A 24,112-nucleotide genomic window follows, 5' to 3' on the forward strand; every position below is an offset into this window, starting at 1 on the left:
ATGAAATGATACTATTTCTGGTTTAATACAATCAAGTTTTTGAACAAAGTGAAGTTAAAACAAATTTCTTGCTACAACAGATCAAACCCACATCAGGTGCTATTCACAGGAAGTCTTTATACAAGCCCAGATAAGGTGAAAGAATTTAATTTTTTATACATTATTTCTTACAATTTTAAAATGAACTCATTTAGAATACATGGATATACTGTGCAGTCATTCTTGGATCTAACATATAGAAATTTGGATACACTATTTGAAACTTTTACATTTTTAAAATCTATTTCGCTTCACTCAATATTTATCAAAGTTAAAAGCTGTATTATTTATTCCTTTAATTATTTGTTGCTAACTTGATGTCAATCCCAAAAATATTTCAGGGGTAGTGTTACCCAGATTGACACAATAGTCTACATCTGGATGTTTTGCCCATTTAAGATATGACATTCCTTAAATTTCATGAGTGTGGGCTGAGACCTTGTGAGCAATCAAAAAGAAAGTTGTATCATATATACATTTTTATGTGTTGACCTTATGGTGTTAAGGAGGCAGGGTAATAATATCGTAACAAAAATGTGATTTGTAAGAAAGAGTGCTAAAATTATGATTTCTTGCTTTTCATTTATAAAAAGATGAACACCCAGACCCTTACCCATTAAATATTATATTTTCATACCCTGATACACTGATATTACTGAATAGCCAAAGTAACCATTGTTAAGGAGTCGGATGCTGGAGAGACTGGATCCTTGCAGCTCCGTGGTTGTTGTACAAGCAGTGCACTTATCACCAAAGCCTGGGTGAAGAAAAGTGGCACAATTACACAGAAACCAGCAAATTAAGTCTTTCTGCTCATTCAACATTTTCCCCCCTTTTTAATTTAGCAATGCATAATAGTGCAGTCATTTTGATGTTCTGAGTAGAGAAACAGCCAATGTGCTGAACACCTCCTGCAATGTACTAAAACAGCATTCTGTCCTTCTCACATCGACCTGCAGACCCTCATGCTGACAGTATAAAAAAGAGTCGAGACAGCCTTAAAAGCAGTCATTTCCTACTCTGTGGCAGTTTGGTTTATATGCCAGTGGCGATCAGGAAGAAATAAAATACACATGTAGTGTACTGTTCTTCCTGGCTTAGATTCACTACACATTGACATGCAGCAACAAAAGACTGTTTTTTTTTGTGAAACTTAACAGTTTTCACCTCTTACCATCCCAACTGAAATGACAGTAGCCAGACCAGATGCTCTGTTAATCCTAAATTTTTAATTGATAAATGTCTTTTTATCTTATTTAAATATATTAATTACATTATAGATAAGAACTGACAACTGGGTGGCAATTAAATGTCACACATTTTCTGAACCGCATGTCCCATATGGGGTCGCGGGGAGCCGGAGCCTACCCGGCAACACAGGGCATAAGGGGAGGGGGACACACCCAGGACGGGACGCCAGTCCATCGCAAGACACCCCAAGAGGGACTCGAACCCTAGACCCACCAGAGAGCAGGCCCCCGTCCAACCCATTGCGCCCCCCAATTAAATGTCACCTTAAGAACATTTTTGTCCTGGAACACAACTTATCAAGTACTAGGGGAACAATTTAAATAATAAATATCATTAGTAAAACTCAGAAGAGATACACAGGTGGTCCCCAATTTACAACAGTTCAACTTTACAATGGTGAGCTGGCAATAGACATTCAGTAGAAACTGTACTTCAAATGTTGATTTTTTTTCCCAGGCAAGCAATACTCTCATGAAGTTGGACAGCAATTCACATCTCCCAGTCTGTCACACAGAGGTGTGTACTAAATGCATTTTTGACTTACAATGGGTTTCAGGGAGCTTAACCCCATTGTAAATCAGCCACCACTTGTATACAGATATTGGGGTGACACAAAGCTAGGATGAATATCTGGGGGGATACTTCTTTTATTGTTATGCCAGTGCCTAAGCACATGTCATATTAAGGTATCTTTAAGTCAGGTGAAGAATCACTTACATTCATTTAGCTGACACTTCACTCCAAAGCAACTTATAATTATTTACCCATCTGGGTAATTTTACTGGAACAGTTTAGTACCTTTCTTAAGGGTACTACAGCCAGAGGGGGATTGAACCTGCAACCATTAAAGCCAAAGGCAGCAGCTCTAACCACTGTGCTACCAGCTGTTCCTGTTTGCCCCTATAATTTTTGGTCTGCATGTGAAGTGGTTCCCCCAGTTTCTCCTCTCTTGGAGAACAACTCCTAACGCTCTGGTGAAAATGGAGCTCATTAAAAGATATAACCCCCACTGCCCCCATTGGCTGGGCTGAGTGGGGTATGTAAATGAAGGCGCTCTTTCCATTGTACACTCACCTTGATCCCAGGCTTGCCAGGCATCATCTGGCCCTCAGAGGAGCAGGCAGCCCTTCTTCCTGACCTTAGCGGGCTGTGGACACAGCACGGCACGGATTGCCTCGTCGAAAACTGTCTTGAGCCCCCGCTGCGTGAGTGCCGAGCACTCCAGGTACTTCACTGCGTCTGCACCCAGGGGCAAATAGTGAGGACTCAATAAACAGTGTGCACATTTGAGTGCCAAATTTTCCCTGCTCATTGCTTTCGTAAAACTGCCTTAAAGGGATATCTGGGCAATGCTGAGGAGTTCGGACAGTGGTCCGGGAGAGAAAAGAATCACAACATTTGAGCTGGTACTGAGATTCTGTTCAATTTTCAAAAGGCCGTAACTGAATAATATTAAATTCCAGGATTTCAGCAGAGTGCAAGATCTGTAGTTGTTGTTTACTTTTGTAGTTGTCAGCCACATAAAAATTCCTGTAGAAGAATGAATTTCTACAATTACAGTGTGACTATTTAATTGCACAGCAGTACAAAAGAAAAATGGTAGGAAGTCAAAATATTGCTCATCAAATTAGAAGCATAATGTACATTTCAATGTATTTAAAAAACCCAGTTATTACAAGTTGCAAGTCAGGGAGTGAATTTCATACTGGCTGCAGTCACAGATACCTCAGACACAGATTTTATTGCACCTCCCTCATTGTTTAAAAAGAAACTTTAATGTAATTGGAAGTGCAGACAGTGAATGGGTTAGAGGCAGGAAAAAAGACTGATTTCCTTGGATGGGAAACGCAACTCAAGGTGAATTCATGAAATGGCTGAAAATGCCCTGCTCAGCCTCAATCCCCAGCAAGAGTAGGCCGACCGACTTGATGTAAACATAGAGAATCCAAGGCTTCCATGAGCCCTTGAACAATTTCTTTAATAGGGGCATTTGGAAGAGCATGAAAGATTTTGCATAAGATAATGAACTCTTTTTCTATAGCTACACAAACTGTATGAACTTGAAACTGAAAGGTTCATGTCTTTGTGAGCAGCTTTAAAAGTGAAAATTCTCAAAATCATAAAGGTGTCTACTGAAGAGGAGTAAAAATAATGATTTCCATCTGTCGCTTGCTCTCTTCTCCAGACTAATCAGTCCCAGGAAATGGCCTTCGTTCAAATAATAATGTGGTTCTTAACCTTCAATGCACATCAATGGAAGGGAGGATTTTTTTTTTTGTGTTCTGAGCTACACAAACTGATGACAAACTCTTGAAGATATATGATATCTTTATGGCTTAGATTCATTAATTTATCTATTTCTCCTTTAATATAAAGTCCTTTTTAATGTTTCAAACACAACATTGATAGATGCTGTTAAATGACCAAAATATGGTATCTGTTTCAGCAAGTCTATTTCACACTCCTACCTATCTCCTTAGTGAGTGCAAGGCCTTGTGGGTATGTGATGGGGGTCAATTTCTTCTCCTTGAGCTTCTCAATGGTTTCCTTGTCGTCCCGCAGATCGAGCTTGGTGCCAACAAGGATGATGGGTGTGGTAGGACAATGGTGCCGCACCTCAGGGTACCACTAAGGAGAAACAAAGAGGCTCTGAAAATGTCAACAGAGAGACCACATAGCGGACAACAGGTAGTCTGGATTGGACCCTAAATCGGATCTTCAGGTCAAACAGGATGTCTGGTTTGATATGAGTAAATGAGAGACAAAAATTCATCTCAAAGATAGATAGATAGAGAGATAGATGTTATCATGGGGACACACAAAAAGCAGGCACATAAGAGGTATGAAAAGCCATTGTTTTCACTCTTAATGATGGCGACAAGCAGGTGAATATTAATGAAAACTTCAGTATTCATATTTCACAGACAGGGAAAAAGTGTGAGCTGAAATGAAACGACAATTTCAGTTCTACAACATGACAGCGAAGCTGAACACCATCCCCAAAAAAATGAACAGCAAACCTAAATGATAAGTGTTTTGAAAAAAAAAAAAATTGTACATTTATTGAACATTGCAAAAGTTAAAAAATAAATCAGTGTGTAGTGAGATGTTCCAAACTGTGCGTAACTATGGCAGCGTCACCTTGGCGAAGAGCTTGTGATGAGGACGCTCAGAAACATTGCGATGCTGCTGAACTTGTGCTGCAGTTAGATGGTGTGGGCTCTAGATTCCTGCCCCTAAAATTATTTCTCCCCTGGAGGGAGAAAGTGTCTGTTTGGCCAAGTGCGACACAACGGGTGCCAGGCGGGTGTCCAGCACCAACCCCATATATCCCCCTCCACCTTCGCAGGGGTTGTGGAATGCTCCCTTATCGCTTTCTTCTAATGCAGCTCCATGCACAGGATTATTTTGAGTTATTTGGACTAGCAGATTAGGATAATGTTAGAGCCATAGTGTTGTGATTTAAGGACGTGGGTTGAATTCCCACTCCTACTGTAGTATCCTTTATCAAGGTACTTACTCTAAATTGTTTCAGTAAGAATGTCCTGTTGTACGGGGTAAATCGCTGTAAGTAGCTTTGCACACAACGCAAACATTGTTCATAGTTTTGCTTGTGTCTTCTGTATATGTTACAAAGCACACATTGCTGTGGGTTTCTTTTATATTTATTACAGTATATTAACACACTAAAGATAAGACATCACCTGCCAGGCAGGCAATGCATCTGTGTCTTGTAATGTAAATACTGTATGTACACAATTTTATAGCTTTTATTGTAAAACTAACACCACAAAAGTGACAGGTAAATAAAAAGTAATAACGATCTTAATAAGACTGTGTGTATGAACAGGACCCAGCAATGGACTGACGTCCCATCCAGACTGTACCCTTCCCCAGCCTTGCATACAGTGATTCCAGAATTGGCTCCAGACCTCCATGACCCAGAACAGGAAAAGAGGTTACTTTGAATGAATGAATGAATGAATGAATGAATGAATGAATGAATGAACGCTCAGGTTTGTTTACTCTCTATGAGGTTTTACCTTGGGACACAAAATCAATGCCAAATGAGATTTTACTATCTTGGGGTCCGAGTTTAAAAAGAAAGAAAAAGAAGAAATGGTTGTAGGACCATCTTCCCTTAAAATCTTGCTCACATTGTGCGTTTCAGCTCAGCAGGGCTCATTAGAGCACAAACCAGACTGTCGTTTGCTCTTGAATTGGGTTTTTAAAGCTAGGTCTCTGAACCTGCATGACTACAATTCGGCCTGTTTGCTTATTAAAAGATGATGCTCAACCACTTTGGATGTAATAGCTCCCACCGCCACACAGCACCTCAGGTGACAGACTCCAGAAACCTTCCTCCGCAGGCCCAGCCAAAGGGACCGGCGACAAGTGCACTCATGTCAGTCCCTGCTACTTATGCGTCATTCGACAACAATGACTGTAATTTGCAGCTCTCACAAAGCACTCGCTCCAGAACCTTCCAATAGTGCATCAAGTGGGCCAAACGTGACCTGGAGCTCATAAAAAAGACAACCCCCCTCCCCAGTTGAGAGAACCTCTGCACTTTCGCAACTCACTGAACAGACTTTCTAATCTTTAAGGTTCACGTTAAGACCCAGATTGCGTTGCCATGGAGACCTGCTGGGGATACTGTATGGGAAAGCAAAGCTCAGAGGAAAAAGAAATTCATTTAAGATTTTGTTTTGCTACTTAAAAAAAGGGAGTATGGGGGGCACATGATGGCTGCGTGGAGCAAATTGATGCTTTTCAGTGGATCAGAAAGACTTGTGGTACTTGCTGCAGCCCCGATTGTCTCTGATTTACTTTTATTTGGTTGTCAGATATGCTTCTAAAAGACCGAGAAACTTTACTGGAGAAACTAATTAGTGCCCCAAACTTCTCAACCCAAGTCATGTTTTTAAATGTGAGAATTAAAACCACACATCCCATAATACTTTGATTTAAAAAAAAAAAAATTCTATATTACTGTTTCCTGACTATGTTTTTCTGTGCATGATGCATATCTGTTTCTATGAAATGCTGCATTACTATTATTATTATTCACTTGCTGGTGACTAATTCTCATTTGTACGAAACACGTGTATCCTGTAAATGTCCAGGAATATTACCATATTGGTGGTTTCTGTGAGAGGAAATAGTATTCCTGTGTGACAGAATGAAACAGGCTGCAGAGCATCCTTGTGGTGGTCCTGGGTTCCAGTCTCACTATGAATGCGCACATCTCTGTATACCTCTATGTGTTGGTGCAGAGCAAGGTAGCTAAGCCTATATATAGCGGCCACAGGTGGATGTGATGTGGCTGGACGTCAGCAATGCGGTCGTAGCCCAGCGCTACCAGAAGGACTGTGGGAGGAACAGTGCCATGTGCCATTCTGTACAGGGCTGCAGGGCTGCAGGAGCATCACTGTGTGCTGAAAAATGCAGCAGAGGCTGAGATTTAAAACCAAATCCAACAATACACTGTTTTCAGTGCTATAGGTCTGTTTGAAATAAATTATTATAAATCAAACCAATTACCATGTTACTACAAATCAAACACTAACCTTTTGCTGCTACTGCAGTTTTGTGTTATGAGAAAATGTGTATAATTTTAAAATATTTGCATGTCACATAGAATCAACAGTGTGTTTTCAGTGTGAAAAAATACGGCAACTTGATCACTCTAACAGCAAATTTCTGGTAATATTTTTTAAATGTAGATTAAAAAGAATATAAGACATTTCCATACTGAGCATGTAATGAAAAGAGGTAGGTACTAACGTGACGGTTTCAGATTCAAATCCCACCTCTTGCTTGTACCCATTGTCAAGGTGTTTACCCTGATTCAGTATGGTTAGGGTAGCCTGCTGTATGAGTAGATAAGTCATTAGAAAGTTTATTATCGAACATTTGTAGTTATTTTGGACAAAAGTGTCAGCTAAAGTTCAAGTTGTTTTCATTGAATGAATGAATGAGAATGAATGAATGGAAATTTATTAAATGAAAGATAATTATTGTAATTAAGGATAAAGTATGTTTAAATTTAATAGCATTTCACTGTGTTTCTTTCTTGCCATAATAATGTCATTGTGACACACACTGTGATGCCCTTTGCTGGCAGTTAATTGCAAAGGACCCTTCTGACTGAATTAGGAAAGTATTGCTTATATTTTCTTGCCAATATGCGTCAAAGTCCGTCTTTTTTTCCTGCCCTCTGAGCCACACGGCTCAAGCACAACTTCAGTCAGGAGCGCTGAGGACAATGCACTCAAGGCTTCAATTCAGACTTTGAGCTTTTTTTCCCTTGCTGTCATCAGATGCCCAGCCTGTGTGAGCTGAGGTCCTCAACCAACCTATCCAGGGGCCCATCTTCCTTAGCCCACCTTCATTACATCTGTCCACTGAGTTCACTGACAGATTCACCATTGAGGGACACTATCCAAAGCCAGGGCTCAGCCTAGAATCCATCAGTTTATCACTCACAGCCCAAAAGGGTGGCACATTAACCAATCCAACTTCTTCCTTAGGAGTGATCAGAGTTGCAGTGATGCCACACAGCAAGGCTTCACCATCCACACGAACGCGGGGACGAAGAGTGCAACTTCCCCCAAGAAGTCACAGTCTAGTGGTAATGATGCTTACACAAGTGGGGTGGAGAGCCCTTTTGTTACTGCACACCCTGTTCTTTACCATGGTACTTTACATAACCCACTTCTGGGGCTTCTTCTTGTTCCACACTGACATCTAGTGTTCTCCAATGGGAGGCACTTGTATCCTTTTTGCAGTTATTTTACACTGAGGAACTACTGCATGTATTAAGATGAACTATTGTATTCCTTTCTTTGTCACATATGGCATGTAAAAGACTTGAAACAAATTTACCATGATATAATCAGTAAACTTAATGCTCAGTCAAGGTTTATGTACATTTGAGTGAGTGTATGAGTGACAGAGAGAGTGTGTGTGTTCCACTGATGTATGGATGAGTGACCCATTGGAAGTAGTATATCTAACAGTGTAAATCACCTCGGTGCTTGGGCTGATTACACTACATAGAGTTCATTGAAAGTCACTTTGGAGAAAAGCATCTGCTAAATAAATGTAAATGTAAAATGTAAATGTAAACGTAAATGTTTGATATAATAATACATACTGTATAGCTTGTATCTCTCATCCATAAATTGTATCACTTGTATTTTCATTGTATAAATAAAACATTGCATTTTCTGTGAGATGTATTCCGCTTTGGAGAAAAGCTTCTGCGAAATGAATTGATGTAAATGTAAATGCAAATTAACATATGCTATATATAATATATTGCAGATATAGTATATTATTATTATTTTATTATTTTTTTTAAATATCCTTACATATTCTATATAATGAGTATCCAGGGTATATGTATAGATTACATATATCAGAACTGTTATTTTCTAGTTTTCTCTCTCTCTCTCTCTCTCTCTCTCTCTCTCTCTCTCACACACAGTCTGAAACTGCTTGTCCTGAACAGGGTTGCAGTGAACAGGAGCCTAACCCGGTAACAAAGGGCGTAAGGCTGGAGGGGGAGGGGACACATCCAGGCCAGTACCCCAATCCCTTGCAAGGCACCCCAAGCAGGACTCGAACCCCAGACCCGCCACAGAGTGGGACCCGACCAAGCCCGCATTTGTTATTAGTAGTTCTTTTTTGAGTGGTCCATTTGACACATAATCTGTGCAACATACATCAAAAAAAAAAAAAAAGAATAGAAAATTGGGAACTTTAAATTTTGGTTTAATAAGCTTTGCCGCAGAAATTATTCTTTGTAATGTTTTTGAGGGGATTTATGCAAGTATCTGTCAATAGTTGGTGTCAATACTATATATTTCTGTATATTTCACAGTCCTGCATGCGCTTGTGTGTGTGACTTGCTGATTGGGTGTTTGACTGTTTCTGCAACAGTTGGCCCTGAAGGATTCTAGGAAGCCTGGGGAAGGGCTGGCAACCATGGTGAGGTTATATGAATATTTTGGACAAGTATGCGTATGGTGTCTGTGGTTTTTCCAGAAGCTAAAGATTTGACTGTAGTGTTTAGTTATTGTTAAGAGAACATGTACCAATTTAATGAAGAGCTCTTCATTAGATTCTTGTTTTAAGTAGTACTGTTGGATGAGCAGGTGTATTATTAAACTTTGTGTCTGTGATAATTTCCAGGAAAACTTACTATAAGCTAATGTACATAGCAGGCACCTTTCTCCAAGGTGTCTTACAATCACTGAGAATGATTTTACCAGTTCAGAGCAAACACCTTGACCCAAGGTCCAGCATTAGGAGCAGCAGGAGTTCAAATACGTGTTTACTTTTCAAACTGCCGGCAAATCCCCCAACCGTAACGTTAACCCAAGCATGCTGGTGCTTTTTTGTTTGCTCAAATTACAATGATAGGTAAAACAGGTCTACCTGTTATGCAATGAAGACCATTGGCCAATAAGGCTGTGCTCTTATGCAGAACACCCTTGCAAAACCATGTGTTGCATTATTTCTATTTCACCACAAAGGCCATGTCTGAAAGGCTGTCTAAAGAATGCACGAACAGCCATACGGTACTAGCTATTTGAAGCATATTCCAGGTTCGCTGGGTGTCCCAGTCTTTCCCCTGCTGAACTTGACACTGACCTTGGCTCTCACGTTCTCGTAGGAGGCCGGGCTCACAAGGGAGAAGCAGATGAGGAACACGTCCTGAAAGGGCAGAGCAACAACAGTCATTTTTGGTCACTGAGACACCTTCTAGAGCATATTCTGATTAATTTTGGGACATATTGCTTCTCTGCCTTTTGATCAAAGTGTAATACTGGGGCAGTAGCATGAACATTTTCAACACACAAAATATGAAAGTTTTAAATATTTGCAATCTCCATCTTCTCTACCTGTAGCCAGTGGGAGGAGATGCTCCGCAAGTGTCAGTATGTGAGTTTTGCCCGCCGTGTGATGGTGAGTGTGTGTGTGTGTGTGTGTGTGTGTGTGTGTGTGTTTGTGTGAGACACTCTTTGTGCCTCATATTTTATCGTTGCACTACAACCCAGAGGTCTCTACTGAAAAACATAAGAAATGTCTCGCCAGGAGCGTGAGACATGCCTTGGATGCACAACAGCACCTCCAGGGCACACGTGACAGTAGCACGTGTCCCAGGTTTCACGTTACCCTGACCTACCAACCTCATTATCAACTGTGAGGTGTGGAAACGAGGACCAGAAACAATCTATCTGATCTGTATACGCTGGAGGCAGACACACACAGACACGCACAGGTCACCATCTGTTACACTTCCCCTCCTGTTGTATTTGATATTGGACCCGAAGAGCAAAATGAAAGTGGGTCACTTTGGCTGGTGATCTGATGCCAGTTTAGGTTCCTCCATAGAGTGAAGGACAGTGGAACATGTGAGACATTCAGTAATCCAGCAACTTCATAATTTAACAATGTTGGCCTTAGACCACAGCCATCGGAATTAACGGTTGCCAGTTGCGGTTCTACTGAGTCTTTGTAAGCTAATTTCCCTACTTCTACCCTGTGACAAAGACTGAACTAATTTATTAAGGAAGTAACTAAGCAAGTCACGTGTTTTGTGATGTATTTTTGTAAAGTGAAACCTTGCATGTGCCCTGGCCTGTTGGACCAGGGTTGACAGTAAGAGTAAAAACAGTCCGGTAAAAATTGTGATGTCAACTGCTTTTATTATATATGTGTGAGGGAATGAGTGTGTGTGATTGCACTGTGAAGGACTGGCATCACATCCAGGACGTACCCTTCCTCACACGCTATGCTTCCATCTTAGGCTATACACCACAATGATCCAGCACTGGGCAAGATGTTCCTGGTAATGCTTAGATTAATGGAGTTATGGATGGATTATGAAGTATGACTGTGTGTGACATAAGATATGTCGGTGTGTGGGGAGTTGCCCCGAGAGTCATACCGTTTGTGGATAGGAAAGGGGCCTCAGCCTATCGTAGTCCTCCTGCCCTGCTGTATCCCACAGCCCCAGGTTGACCGGTTTGCTGTCCACCATGACATTGGCTGAGTAGTTGTCGAACCTTCAGGAAATAATGAATCAGCATTGGGAAGAAAAGAAAATGACCAGGACCAAGATGTTTCAAGCACAGGGCAGACAATTGCATTCTCTTTGGAGCTGTTGCCTTTGGACTCAAGGGCTGCAGCTTCAAATCCCACCCACTGTTGTAGTGTCCTTGATTGAAGTATTGACTGACTGAAACTGCTTGTCAAAAGCAGGGTTGCAACAAGCCAGAGCCTAACCCAGCAACACAGGGCATAAGGCTGGAGGGCGAGGGGGCCCACCCAGGACAGGATGCCAGTCCAACACAAGGCACCCCAAGTGGGACTAGAACCTCAGACCCGCCAGAGAGCAGGCAGAGGCCAAGCCGAACGTACCAGTGCGCTGACAACACTTTAAGTGAATTTACCTATTTTTACAGTTTCAGAGAAGGCTACATCAGTATGACTCTTCATATAACTCGAACTTGAAGATTCCCTTCTCATAATTATTATCTCAAACACAAACTTCAGCCGAGAGTTTTTATAACTTTTTATAAAGTTGTGAACTTTTTTTTTTCAAGACCAACTGCTGCTTATGGAAGTTCAATATCCAAGTGAGCTTAAGACACTGAGAAGGTGGCGCTATAGTTAGAACTGCTGCCTTTAGATCCAAAAGTTGCATGGCCACATTCCATCTTTTGCTGTGGTACCCTTGAACAAAGTACTTACTGTCAATTGCTACAGTAAAAATTACCCAGTTGTATAAATGGGTAAATCCCTACAGGTACCCTAGCATTATAAAATGTTTTGCAGAACATTAGTTCTTAATGATTAGTATCAATAAAGTAAGAACATATGAAATGGAAATTCTGCAGTCCTCAAAGAGCTGCATGAGCTTCATCTCTGCAGCTCAGCGGAAGTGTTACACCACAGCCCACGTGGTCTGTGCTCATTTGAAATGCCGTTGCTTGTGTGTTCAAAGCATTCGGTGCAGGGGAGGGAACAGGAACCGCTTTTCAGTGTCAGGTTTCACCAAAGAGGGAAGTTACTCACACGGTGGGGATGTACTCGCCAGGGAAGGCATTGGTGGTGTAGCTGATGAGCAGACAGGTCTTCCCCACGGCGCTGAAAAACAAGAGGGAGGAGGTTAGGGACGGGTGGGCAGGTTAAGGTGATGGGCAAAAACACGCATGTACACACGAAGGCATATAGTGTGCCTTGGTCTTTTACGGAAGCAACGGTTACTCAGAGGAAAGTGTTGACTTTGAGACAGTGTACAGTGACGCCCATGTGTTCTTGGGAAAACTATGCGAAACAGAAGCTGAACCGTAAAAAGCACACATGTGCAGTTGTCAAAAGAAGAAGTTGCCTCTGGCAGCTCAAAAATCAGGAAGAGCATAATTTAGCTGACATACTGTTTGGGCTACAAACAACATGGGCCACAAAGCTCTTCTATAACCAGGGGTTTCTGACATCCTGATCGATAGTTGACACAACACACTGTTCATCCAAGCTCACTTTCGGTTCCTTTATAAGTTTCTCATAGGCTACTCAAACAAGTGGAGTCTTCCACTTATATGCCATAAGAGAAAATATGAGAGAATGTATAACATACTGGAACGTATGAGACGTACAGGAAGTATTTTTAATTTCCAAACAGGCTATGGACCACGTTTCTACTAACCGTGTCTTTAATATTTATCATATTTTTGCAGTAAACTCCTTGAAGTTATGCCATACAATGTCCAACGCCAGTTTACAGGCTTCTCCCATAAGGATCCCCAAGTATATTTGGACAGACCTTCTCATGTGTGGTGAAGGAAAACAAAGGGTGCGGTGCTCTTTGCACAAGCTGGAGCCACCAGCTTGTTGGGACAGGAGGGCAGGAATGTGGAGCTCAGAGGGCCTGTTGAAAGCTTCGCTTCATGATTTAGAGTGGGGAAGAACAGTAGCCTGAAGGAGAGTATAGCTTACTCAGTCTTGGGCAACATTGTGAAACCTTCAGGTCCGGAAGAGGAGCCATATGACTGACTTATTAGAAACATAAATGCATTCGTGTCCTAACTTCTTTTGACCTGGCCTTCAAACTACTCGCTTGTGCCCTATGCTTCCAGGATAGATTTTGGACCACGGTTGCCTTGCATTGGAGAAAGCAGTTATTGAAAATGGATGGATGGATGGACGTTTGGATTAAACAATTAAAAAAGACCAAGTTTGGAAGAACCAGGCATTGTAAAAGACTTCATATAGCTATTCGTTATTTTTATAATTTTGTCCCTACAGTTATAAGAATGTATTACTGTTTCTCCATGTGTAAACACTTGACTTATCTTTCTTTTTATATGAACTCTAGTATTTGGTACTATCAGTTATCTAAATCTGGAATAGGATCCAAAGTACCAAGTGCCTAAACTGGACAAGAGGATAACGCCAGTAATCAAATAAATAGAAATGAATGATCTGGATGCCAACAAAACTTTTTTTTTTTTTTTAACCAACTTATTAAACTTAAAAAATCTAAAACACCTCTTCATATGCAAAGCAAAGTATTTTTGACAGTATAATCCAGACCCTTTCATAGTTAATTTGTTGCTCTCAAGCTAAGAGGAGTGCCCAGCTCTATTCATCCAAGGTTGCAGTCATGATACATGAAGAACCGACTTAGTGCAAGGTGACACATTATCTGCCACAACAATAAAGGGAATGAAAACAGCTCACTGTGCCCTCAAGGCTGGGCATGGTGCACTTCTGCTCCCTGCATACTGGGAAGCCTTTGTTTAAAGCTGCCAATTGGTATCATGAGTATTCTGTCCTAGCCCAGCTGAATTATGTCCCCAAGAAAGAGTGACAACAAACTCCAGATTCGGTCCAACTGTTTTGCTATGTACTGTTGGTATGTGTCCCTGACCAGTCAATCTGTGAGCAGTCAGTTGAGAGCTCACATCCAATCCATCCTGGACACTGTGCTGTCCAGCTTTGATTGTCTAGCTGACAACATTTCATGTTTGGTCACTTGGTGTATTCTACAGTTCTATGTTAATAAGACATTTTGATGTGATCATATCTGTCACTATTACACAGTTCTGAAAGTTCTGCTGAGTTTCTAAACCAATCCACAGCAATTAACAGTTTTTTTTGCCTTGCTCTACATAAATATATGATTCAAAAATTTTTAAACACTAGATTTTCTAAACTATAAATGTAAATGTATATGAATAGAAAATGTATTGTTAAAGATCTGAAGGATATACATCTGAGCCCAATCAAACACAAACTGTACTTCAAATTTACACAAAATTTTCATCTCAGCGGGTGCCTCTTGGAAAAAAAAATATCTTAATTGAGCAGTATGATATAAATCTAGATCAGAGTGTCAGGGTGTTTTATTCCATATTCCTGGAATGTAAGTGAATTAAACATGTAGATGCAACAGACAGAAATAACTGCACATTATCCTCAAGGCACAAAAACACAAACACACACACAGACACACACACACAAAACATGTCTGATCATGGTGAGGATACCCCTAGGGAGCAAACAAAGTGCTTTTACAGCAACAGTAAATCACAGTTAAAGAGAGCAGTGGGGAAGACACTGCTCTCTGTCAACTGCAGCACACAGTAAGAAAATTGACACATCACTGTTTGGCCCAATTCTGAACCAGTCCAGAAATATCATTCAACAAAGTAGGCCAGTGGGAAACAGTGACCACAAGGTACAGCCGTTTCAGCTGACCTTGCTGCTTCTGATTCATAGCCATGTGTTTGAGTTTCACACACTGCATTTTTTTTGCAACTTTTTTTTAGTTTTATGATCAACGCAGTGTCACAGCATCATACAGGTAGAGACAGTACATGGAGAAACTGTCAATACACCTTCACATATAGAGCAAAGGCTCAAAGACAAAGCACTCTAATATTTCACACGTATGATTATGTAGGGTGTCCTGACATTCCAAAACTCCTTAGAATTATCATGCAGATCAAATGGTAATTTTTCAAGTGGAAAAAAACACTTTGGTCCTGTACATATTTACAGAGGGAACTTCAGGTGTAGACAGGCTGGATCCTTTGCTCATCAAAATACATTTCCTTGCCATGCATGAAAGAGCCATCAACCTATATTCCATGACTTCATCAAAAAAGGAATGTGGGCTGTGGTTTAACAAGGAAGTAGATGCAGACAACCTAGAACCTAACACATTCCCCGAATAAATGTCTCAAAGAGACTTTGCACTGAAACAGCTGGAATGTCCCTTTGAACATCCTATAAAGATACATTTGGGTGAGGTGAATGAGCTTCAGGTTTTACTCCAGGATGCTAAGGGAGGTGCAGGCAGAGAATATTTTAACACATATAGATCCATGTTCATAACCACTAAAACACAAGTCCAAGTCGTGTTCCTGAGTCTCCCTCAGTGCAACCTAAGAACCAACACACTTGATTAAAAAAGTGCATAATGCAGAGATGATGAGGTCACTTGGTATAATCAACTGTTTCTCGATTTGAGTTAATCCTGTCTAAAAGTCTGTTCTCTTTCACCATGTCTGTAATAAAGTGTAATAGCTGTAGGTATTTCTAGAGGTCCCAGTTGGGTAGGTCAAATTTATTCCTTAGATAGTTCAAACTCGCCATATTTATCCAGCTCTACTTTAAGGCACAATCAAGCATCTGTGCAGATTATGACTGATAGTATATAGAGCTTGTACCAAGTCTGACTAGTTCAAGCCATGGTCTTCTCAATCATGTTATACGGATGCGAGAGTTGGCAGTAAAGAAGATGGACAGGAAGAACATTGACAGATTTGAACTATGGTGCTAGCTAATAAGACCGGAAAAAAAATGAGTGGGTATTGCAGCTGATCAAACCAAAGATGTCATTGGAAGCTTAAACAACACGGCTTCGACTCTCTTACATTGGAAACATCATGCGGAGACAACACACACACACACACACACACACACACACACACATTTTCAGAACTGCTTGTCCCAGACAGGGTCACAGGGAACCGGAGCCTACCCGGCAACACAGGGCGTAAGGCCGGAGGGGGAGGGGACACACCCAGGACGGGACGCCAGTCCATCGCAAGGCACCCCAAGCAGGACTCGAACCCCAGACCCACTGGAGAGCAGGACCCAGTCCAACCCACTGCGCCACTGCGCCACCACGCCCCCCCCGCGGAGACAACAATCAATGGAAAAGGACATCATGCTGGGCAAAGTGGAAGGTCAACATGAAAGAGGAAGGCCAGCTACACGGTGGATAGATACAATCACCACAGCCACAGATGCCCCACTTTCAGATCTTAGCCAGTTGGTGGACGACCGGACGCTTTTCAGGGTAACTATCCATAGAGTCACCATGAATCAACAACAACTTGATGGCACCTAACAACAACAACAGAGCTTGTACTGTCTAAAGTGTAAGTTCCTTATGGCACCAAAGAAGAAGAGGAACATGGCCTTGTCATTATGAATGTCAAAACTGCAAATAAGGAACCTGTTTCTTTCAACACAAAAACTAGGAACAGGAAGGACTATGAGAAGATGATACCACTCATGGTGCTATTTTCAGACTCTCTTCCTTCACCCCACTCCATGTAGATCACACTCTGGCATTGCGTTGACCCAACTGTGTTTCGCTCAACCCCTCACTCCATCCTCCATTGTGTCAAAGTGCAGATCTATTGCTTACTCTTCAGCTCTGCTTCCGAGGTTCACCGTGGTGAACGAGGGCCTCACAAACTTGCTTCCTGTTTCTGACAAACGGCCCATGTTCTTGATGTCCCGATAAGCAGGATGTCGACATGTTACAGGTTCACTTCATAGCACGATACATAGTCTGAACAGCGTAAATGTAATATGTTATGAACGTTACCATAAGAGACGTCTAGCAGTGTGTAGGTGTACAAGCTGTACTTTAATAATCATGTGTTTTATCCAAAGCTTTTCGGCTGTTTTCGGAAATATTCTGTATAGTCTGACTTGTATGTTGCTTTGGAGAAAAAAGTGTCTGCTAAATGAATCAATAATAATATCAGTGCAAAGTCAATGTCCATGTTGTCAGTTTCTTTGCTCATTATCGTTGCTTACTATGTACGGATGTTCCTCGATTAACGATGGAGTTACGTTCTGATAAACTCATCGTAAGCAGAAAAATTGTAAGTCGAAAAAGAATACAGTATCACACGAAACATCATAGGCTACAGCTGGGCAAATTTAAGCAGGAGACACAGATAGGCATTTAGTAGACATGATGGGATGTGAAAACACAAAATAAAAAATCGCTTTTAACACAGTATCTATCAGTTGTTGACACTTTCGGTTCTTTACACTCATTGGCTTGATCGCTACAGAGACTGTGAGCATGGTTGAGCGGATGCTGCAGTTCGCTGCCATCGCCCAGCATTGGTAGAGAATGTCGTAGCGTATATTGCAAGCGCTGGAACTGAACAAAATTCAAAATCTGAAGTATGGATTCTACTGTACATTCACTTCTTTCACTACATGTCAGGGAGGCTGCTAACGCTCTTCCACATATGCCCACTTGGTGGTCCCACACGCAAAAGGTAAAGCACAGAGGTTCTCGATTTTGGCTTCGTTCTGGTGGAACGGCCACCCCCTCTCACTCAGAACTGCTGAACCTTTGTCCACATTTCAAAAGGGTCTTAAAACTCATCTCTTCCAGACTCACTTCTCCCATGATCTCTTAAGTTCACATAAAGTATAAATGTTCATCTCCGTAAGCCGGTATACATGTTCATGCTCGCATCAGTCCTTACAGAGTCACTCCTGCAATGTAACGTAAATGTTCATATGTATATCAAAAAAAAAAAAAAAACAAAACAAACAAAAAAAAAAACTAGGAAGCCGATTAGGAATCGACAATATTATAAAAAAATTTTATGGAGCTACTTGTGTGATGAACGTCAGTGCATATGGTGAACGAGACTAACTGTGCTTAAGAATCACACATCTGCAGCTATGTTACTTTATCCTAAAGTAATACACAAATTGCATTTTCTATGAGATGTACATCGCTTTGGAGAAAAGCGTCTGCTAAATGAATAAATGTAAATGTAATGCACTGAATGAGTATGGCTGTCGTAACTTCGAAAAATTGTAAGTCGAACCATCGTAAGTAGAGGAGCATCTGCAGTCCTTTCACTGCACTGGACTGAGTTTCTTCACATCCTTATGTACAAGTAGCCAGGTTCCTCAGCAGTTAACTCTAGTGCCTTACAGCTGCTGAACTGTGAGTTCAGGCATAGGTTCAAATCTGGCTCAGCCTGTGAGCAGTTTGCATGTTCTTCGTATGTTTGTGCCCAGACACATATGTTTTAGGTGCACTGGTGACACTAAACTGCCCATAGTGTATGTGTTGTGTTGCTCAAACTCTCCTGTTTGGTTTTGTTCATACCTCTTTCTCGTAATACATATTTTGAAAAACAGTATCACTTATTTCTGAGGTTACTTCCTTCTTGACAAACCAAAGAAAACACTTTGGTTAAGAAACACAAAATGAATGAAAGAAATGAAAGAGCTGAGATGATAGTGTCTACATTATGATGGTACAAAGCTTCAGCACTGGAGTCAGTCTTCTTCCAAACTGTGTGATAACCCCATGGGGCTATAGAAAAAAAATTCTGTGCGTATTAATTCCCTTAATAAGTACTTAAGATCATGTCTCAAAGTGTTTCCCGCCTATGTTTTGTCACGCAGCTGCAACACAGAAGTTCACCACACCACAGACCCTGAGAGCTTCATAAAATGACTGTACGCCTTCAGTTTCTTGTCACACAGTTTTCCGTTGTATTTTTATTTTTCTTGCTTCAGTATTCATGTCAGATGGTCACCGGTGGTGGTGTTTAGAAAACGCTAAAAAAAAATTAAGTTACTCTGTTGGACTTTTCAGCGCAATCCCACTGTGTAATTCTTAGTGAATTTGTCAATTTAATATTTTTATTAATAAAATGCAGAGACCTCCTTTTGGATTCCAAATAAATAATGAGGAAAATATTATAAGGTGCTCTGAGAGAGTGGGGAAGGAAAGCTCAGCCTTGCAGGTAGTGTAGCTCTACTGCCAGTAGACTTGGTGGTCACAGGTTCAAAATCCACCTCTTGCTACCATAACCCTTGAGCAATGTACCCTGAATTTTCTACTAAAAAGTTGCCTGAATGTATGAATGGGTAAATTACTCAACCTTAAAAAGACAGATTTGCTTTAGGTGGTCTTGAAGAAGTGTTATGTTTCACATGAGGTGTGACCATAATAAAGAAGCATGGTCTCTCTTGTTTACTGCCAAGAGCCTTTAACCGCTGTGTCACTTGCTGCTCTGAGCAGATCCTTCTATCATGTCTTATGTTCATTTTAATTTTTGTAAAATTATGATGCTTTACTATGTTCTGACACAGGCTTCAGCAAGAATTCATGAAACTTTTTTTTATTGGATATGCTGTCAAACACAAGAGTTAAGTGTAATATAAGTGTATTGTGACTACTGGAGTGAGTGTTGTGTATAATAGCCATGTCATTATGTTTGAAATGGCACAGTTACTTTAACAGAGTATATTGTACACTGGGGGGGGGCGGTGGCACAGTGACGCAGTGGATTGGACCAGGTCTTGCTCTCCAGTGGGTCTGGGGTTCGAGTCCCGCTTGGGGTGCCTTGCGACAGACTGGCATCCCGTCCTGGGTGTGTCCCCTCCCCCTGCTGGCCCTACACCCTGTGTTGCCGGGTAGGCTCCGGTTCCCCGCGACCCCGTACAGGACAAGCGGTTCAGAAAATGTGTGTGTGTGTACTGTACACTGATTGCGCTGCACGTGTCCTTGAGAATATGAAAAAATTAATGACATTTAAAAAATTATTTCAGCTGAACTGAATCAAAAAGAGCATCCAGTATTTTTTCTCCATCTCAACACCCTCTGATTCATATGCATTTTGTGAGGTTCTTATCACAAAATAGAAAGGCTCAAGAGCTGAATGCATACTTTTTTAACAACATAAGTTGTGCCAAAGTACTGATACCAAATTCCAATCAAGCACAAGGGATCAAAGCAGTAAACAGTGGTAAAGACAGTTTAACTAAGCCTGGATGCATACTGGTCAGTAAGTATCCCTTGGGTCCCCTCTCTTCACCTCTCTCAATTGGCTTTCTGTAGATGTAAAGTTCAACACTATGGTATGGCCTACAACACCTTAAAGACATCAGAAACCGGATATCTACCATCACTGGCCACTAAGCAATCCCTTTCAAAGGAGGCCTAAACCAAAACTCCGTTGACTCTTGATTTTGTCCCATTGTGCTGCAATGAGCTCCCTCTGTCCCTCAGAGCTGCTGAATCCCTCACTGTGTGTTTCAGACCCACTTCTCTCCCAGTCCCAGTCTTCTGAGAGCAGATTTTTTGCAGATATTATCTGATATGATCTTCTGTGTGTTTCCTTTCAGATTCTCACTTCTATAATCAACTACCTGAGTAGTGGATGCCAGCAAATTTACAGTACCAAACACACAAGCTGTGCTTCAATAATCATGTGCCTCTTTTTATTGTTGAATACACTTTTATTTACTTTGAGTTGTCCTTTCGGAGAAAACCATCTGCTAAATAAATATAACTGTATAAATGGAAACGTAAACACCATTTCGATATGAGTTTGAAGCTCAGTTCTGAATAGTTGTTGTTGAGTATTCAACAGTATGTGACAGTCTATCAGTGGGTGGGAAAACTGCACTCCAGAACAATCTCAGTTCTGAGCAAAATGTCTTTGAGCTCTGGGTGAACCACACACACACACACACACACACACACACTTTTGTGTGCTTGTCCCATATGGGGTGGCAGGGAACCGGAGCCTACCCGGCAAGACAGGGCGTAAGGTCAGAGGGGGAGGGGACACACCCAGGACGGGACGCCAGTCCATAGCAAGGCACCCCAAGTGGGACTCGAACCCCAGACCCACTGGAGAGCAGGACCCAGTCCAACCCACCGCACCATCGCGCCCCCTCTGGGTGAACCCTTTACATTTTATTTAGCAGACACTTCCCTCCAAAGCGAATTCCAAAGAACTCTATGTAGTGTTATCAGCACACACAGCTTATTCACCACGGTGACTTACACTGCTAGATACACTACTTACAATGGGTCACTCATCCATACACTAACATAAGAACTATGGGTGATTTAGAGTTATCGATCCACTTGAATAGCATGTCTTTGGACTGTGGAAGGAAGCCAGAGCAATCAAAGGAAACCCACGCAAACACAAGGTGAACATGAAAACTCCATACAGAATGAGCAGGAATGAAACCTTCACCTCCTCATACCATCCAGGCACTGTGAGGTGGCAGTGCTATTCACTGTGACACTGTGTGACCTGTTTGGTTCTTCTTCACAACCTGTGTAATGTCCCTCATGGTAGGCCTCTGAAAGCTGGTCCCCCACAAGAAAACAATGTCCAGATCCACCAATTACCGCTGCTAGGAAGATGGTTTTTAAATGGGTGCGATAACTTCTCAAAACCAGACTACAAATGGCAAAACTATTCTTTCTCATACATACTGTCTGAACTGCTTGTCCCGTACAGGGCCGCGGGGAACCAGAGCCTAACCTGGCAGCACAAGGCTGGAGGAGGAAGGGACACACCCAGGACGGGATGCCAGTCCATTACAAGGCACCCCAAGCAGGATTCGAACCCCAGACCCACCAGAAAGCAGGACCCAGTCCAACTCACTGCACCACTGTGCCTCCCCGCTGTCTCATACCTACAGCCTAATTAACTTTACCAGAATCATGGCGGAACTGTGCATATGGGCAACACTATTTCCTCATTGCCTGGTATGTAGCTAAGCTTCCGGGTCTGTGCAAATTCATTAGTATCTCTTTCTTTCTTCTCACTAAGTTAACTATATATATTATATATATATATAATATATACAGTGTAATATCACCAGTACATTCCAGATTATTTTACGGTTATGTCAAGTTTTTTCCCTCTTGTGAAATATCAGTTTGTGAAGATGTGAAATATCAGTTTTTTAACATACTTCACTTAGTAAAAGTACAGCCAAACCAATTGTGTCACACATACACTCAAAAATATATATCTGTAGATTCATCATATATGTGTATACATAAATTTATTTAGATGTATGTTTTTATGTAGGTATATATCAGGAATCTATAAATTAGCATTTAAATTACTGTTATGCCTCAATTCTAGGTTTCTAGTTTGCATTTCTACATATAGCTGATGCTTTTCTCCAAAGCAAATTACAATGTTAAGCTACTTACAACCTTTTGTTCATTTATACAACTGGGTAGTTCAGGATAAGTATTCTACTCAAGGGTACAGCAGCAATAACTGAGATTCAAATCAGCAGCCTTTTGGATTCAAAAGCAACAGCTGTAACCACTACAATATCCCTGCCCCCTTAGTTAAAGGACATAACCTTTGTGTTTGTAGTATACTGTACACATCTGGGTGTTTGTGTATGTACAAATACTGTAGAAGCAGTAAAAATGTTGAGTAAATGTTGGTTTTTGTATGAATGTACACATGGTATTCCTCTGACTACTTCCAATTTACTGTCTGTGTTTATAACTGAGAATCCATTGAAAAAATCTCTGTAATCCGAGAAACAATATACAATGTTCTGTGAACTGTCACCGAGTGTCAAAGTCTCCAGAAAAAAAGAAACTCAGACAAAGTACAAAACACAGCCAAATGAAATAACATAAATGAAAAGTGAAACAAATAGAAATAAAACAAACTCACCCATCGCCAACCACCACACATTTAATGGCTTGCATACTGGTACAGTTAAAGGTGTTCAGGCACGGTTTGAGGCTGGGAAACACTCAGACTGCACTTCTTCTCTAGCGGTGCAGGAAATAAGTTTAAAATCTTTCTGCTGCTCTTCTGCTTCTCTCTCTCTCTCCCCCTCCCTCACACACGCACTCTCCCCTTTGCTCACACACACACACACACACACACACACACACACACACGCACACACTCTCCCCCTCCCTCTCTCTCTCTCACACACACACACACACACACTCCCCCTACACCCCTCCCACTATGTAGTCAGACATGTGCACAGAAACACTGCAGTCTAAAGGAACTTCATTTTCTATTGCTTAAAATATGAAAAAGCCATTATTTTTTCTACATTAAATTACAGTAAATTACATGGTATGGAAGGGGGTGCAGTGGCGCAGCAGGTTTGGTCTGTGCCTGCTTTCTGGTGGGTTTGGGGTTCAAGTCCCGCTTGGGGTGCCTTGTGACGGACTGGCGTCCTGTCCTGGGTGCATCCCCTCCCCTTCTGGCCTTGTGCCCTGTGTTGCTGGGTTAGGCTCCAGCTCGCCATGTATATGGTATGGTTGTCAGTTTCAGCAAGTTCTATCGGATGACTCTGGTCTTTTAAATGGAAATTTATATTACTTTCACATTTTACAATAAGTGAAACATCTTTAGAATTGTGCTCTGGGGCAGTTACTACATTTTAAATACCCGACAACTGAAGGGGGTGGATGCATCTGAAACTGGACTTTTCTCATTTTAATATTTTTATTTATGTTTTTCAACAGTAAATGTGATTATTCCTCACAAAATGTAGTCCCAATAACAATGCAAAAAAAAAAAACAAAAATCAAATGTTTTGAGCCATTTTGTAGTCACACAACATTATCATGCATAGTACATGTGTTCATTGTCATATTTTATATTAATGTTTCGGTTAACTGAATGTTAAGAACAGTTTTGACCCCGATGTG

The 24,112-nt window shown here is 41.3% G+C and overlaps 1 protein-coding gene across 1 annotated transcript; it reads right to left on the bottom strand.

Annotated features, from left to right (window-relative positions):
* rac2 (Rac family small GTPase 2) lies at positions 1-23,274 on the bottom strand. The gene is made up of 7 exons (XM_018746062.1): positions 23,112-23,274; positions 12,382-12,453; positions 11,252-11,369; positions 9,952-10,014; positions 3,759-3,918; positions 2,365-2,529; positions 1-796 (listed from the first exon to the last, which is right to left on the bottom strand). The coding sequence occupies exons 1-6, from the start codon at positions 23,144-23,146 to the stop codon at positions 2,399-2,401; spliced, it is 579 nt and encodes a 192-aa protein (XP_018601578.1). The 5' UTR covers positions 23,147-23,274; the 3' UTR covers positions 1-796; positions 2,365-2,398.
* Between the last annotated feature and the right edge of the window lie 838 nt (positions 23,275-24,112).

This window comes from Scleropages formosus, chromosome 20 (genome assembly GCF_900964775.1).
Source record: "Scleropages formosus chromosome 20, fSclFor1.1, whole genome shotgun sequence".
Classification (NCBI taxonomy): Eukaryota; Metazoa; Chordata; class Actinopteri; order Osteoglossiformes; family Osteoglossidae; genus Scleropages; species Scleropages formosus.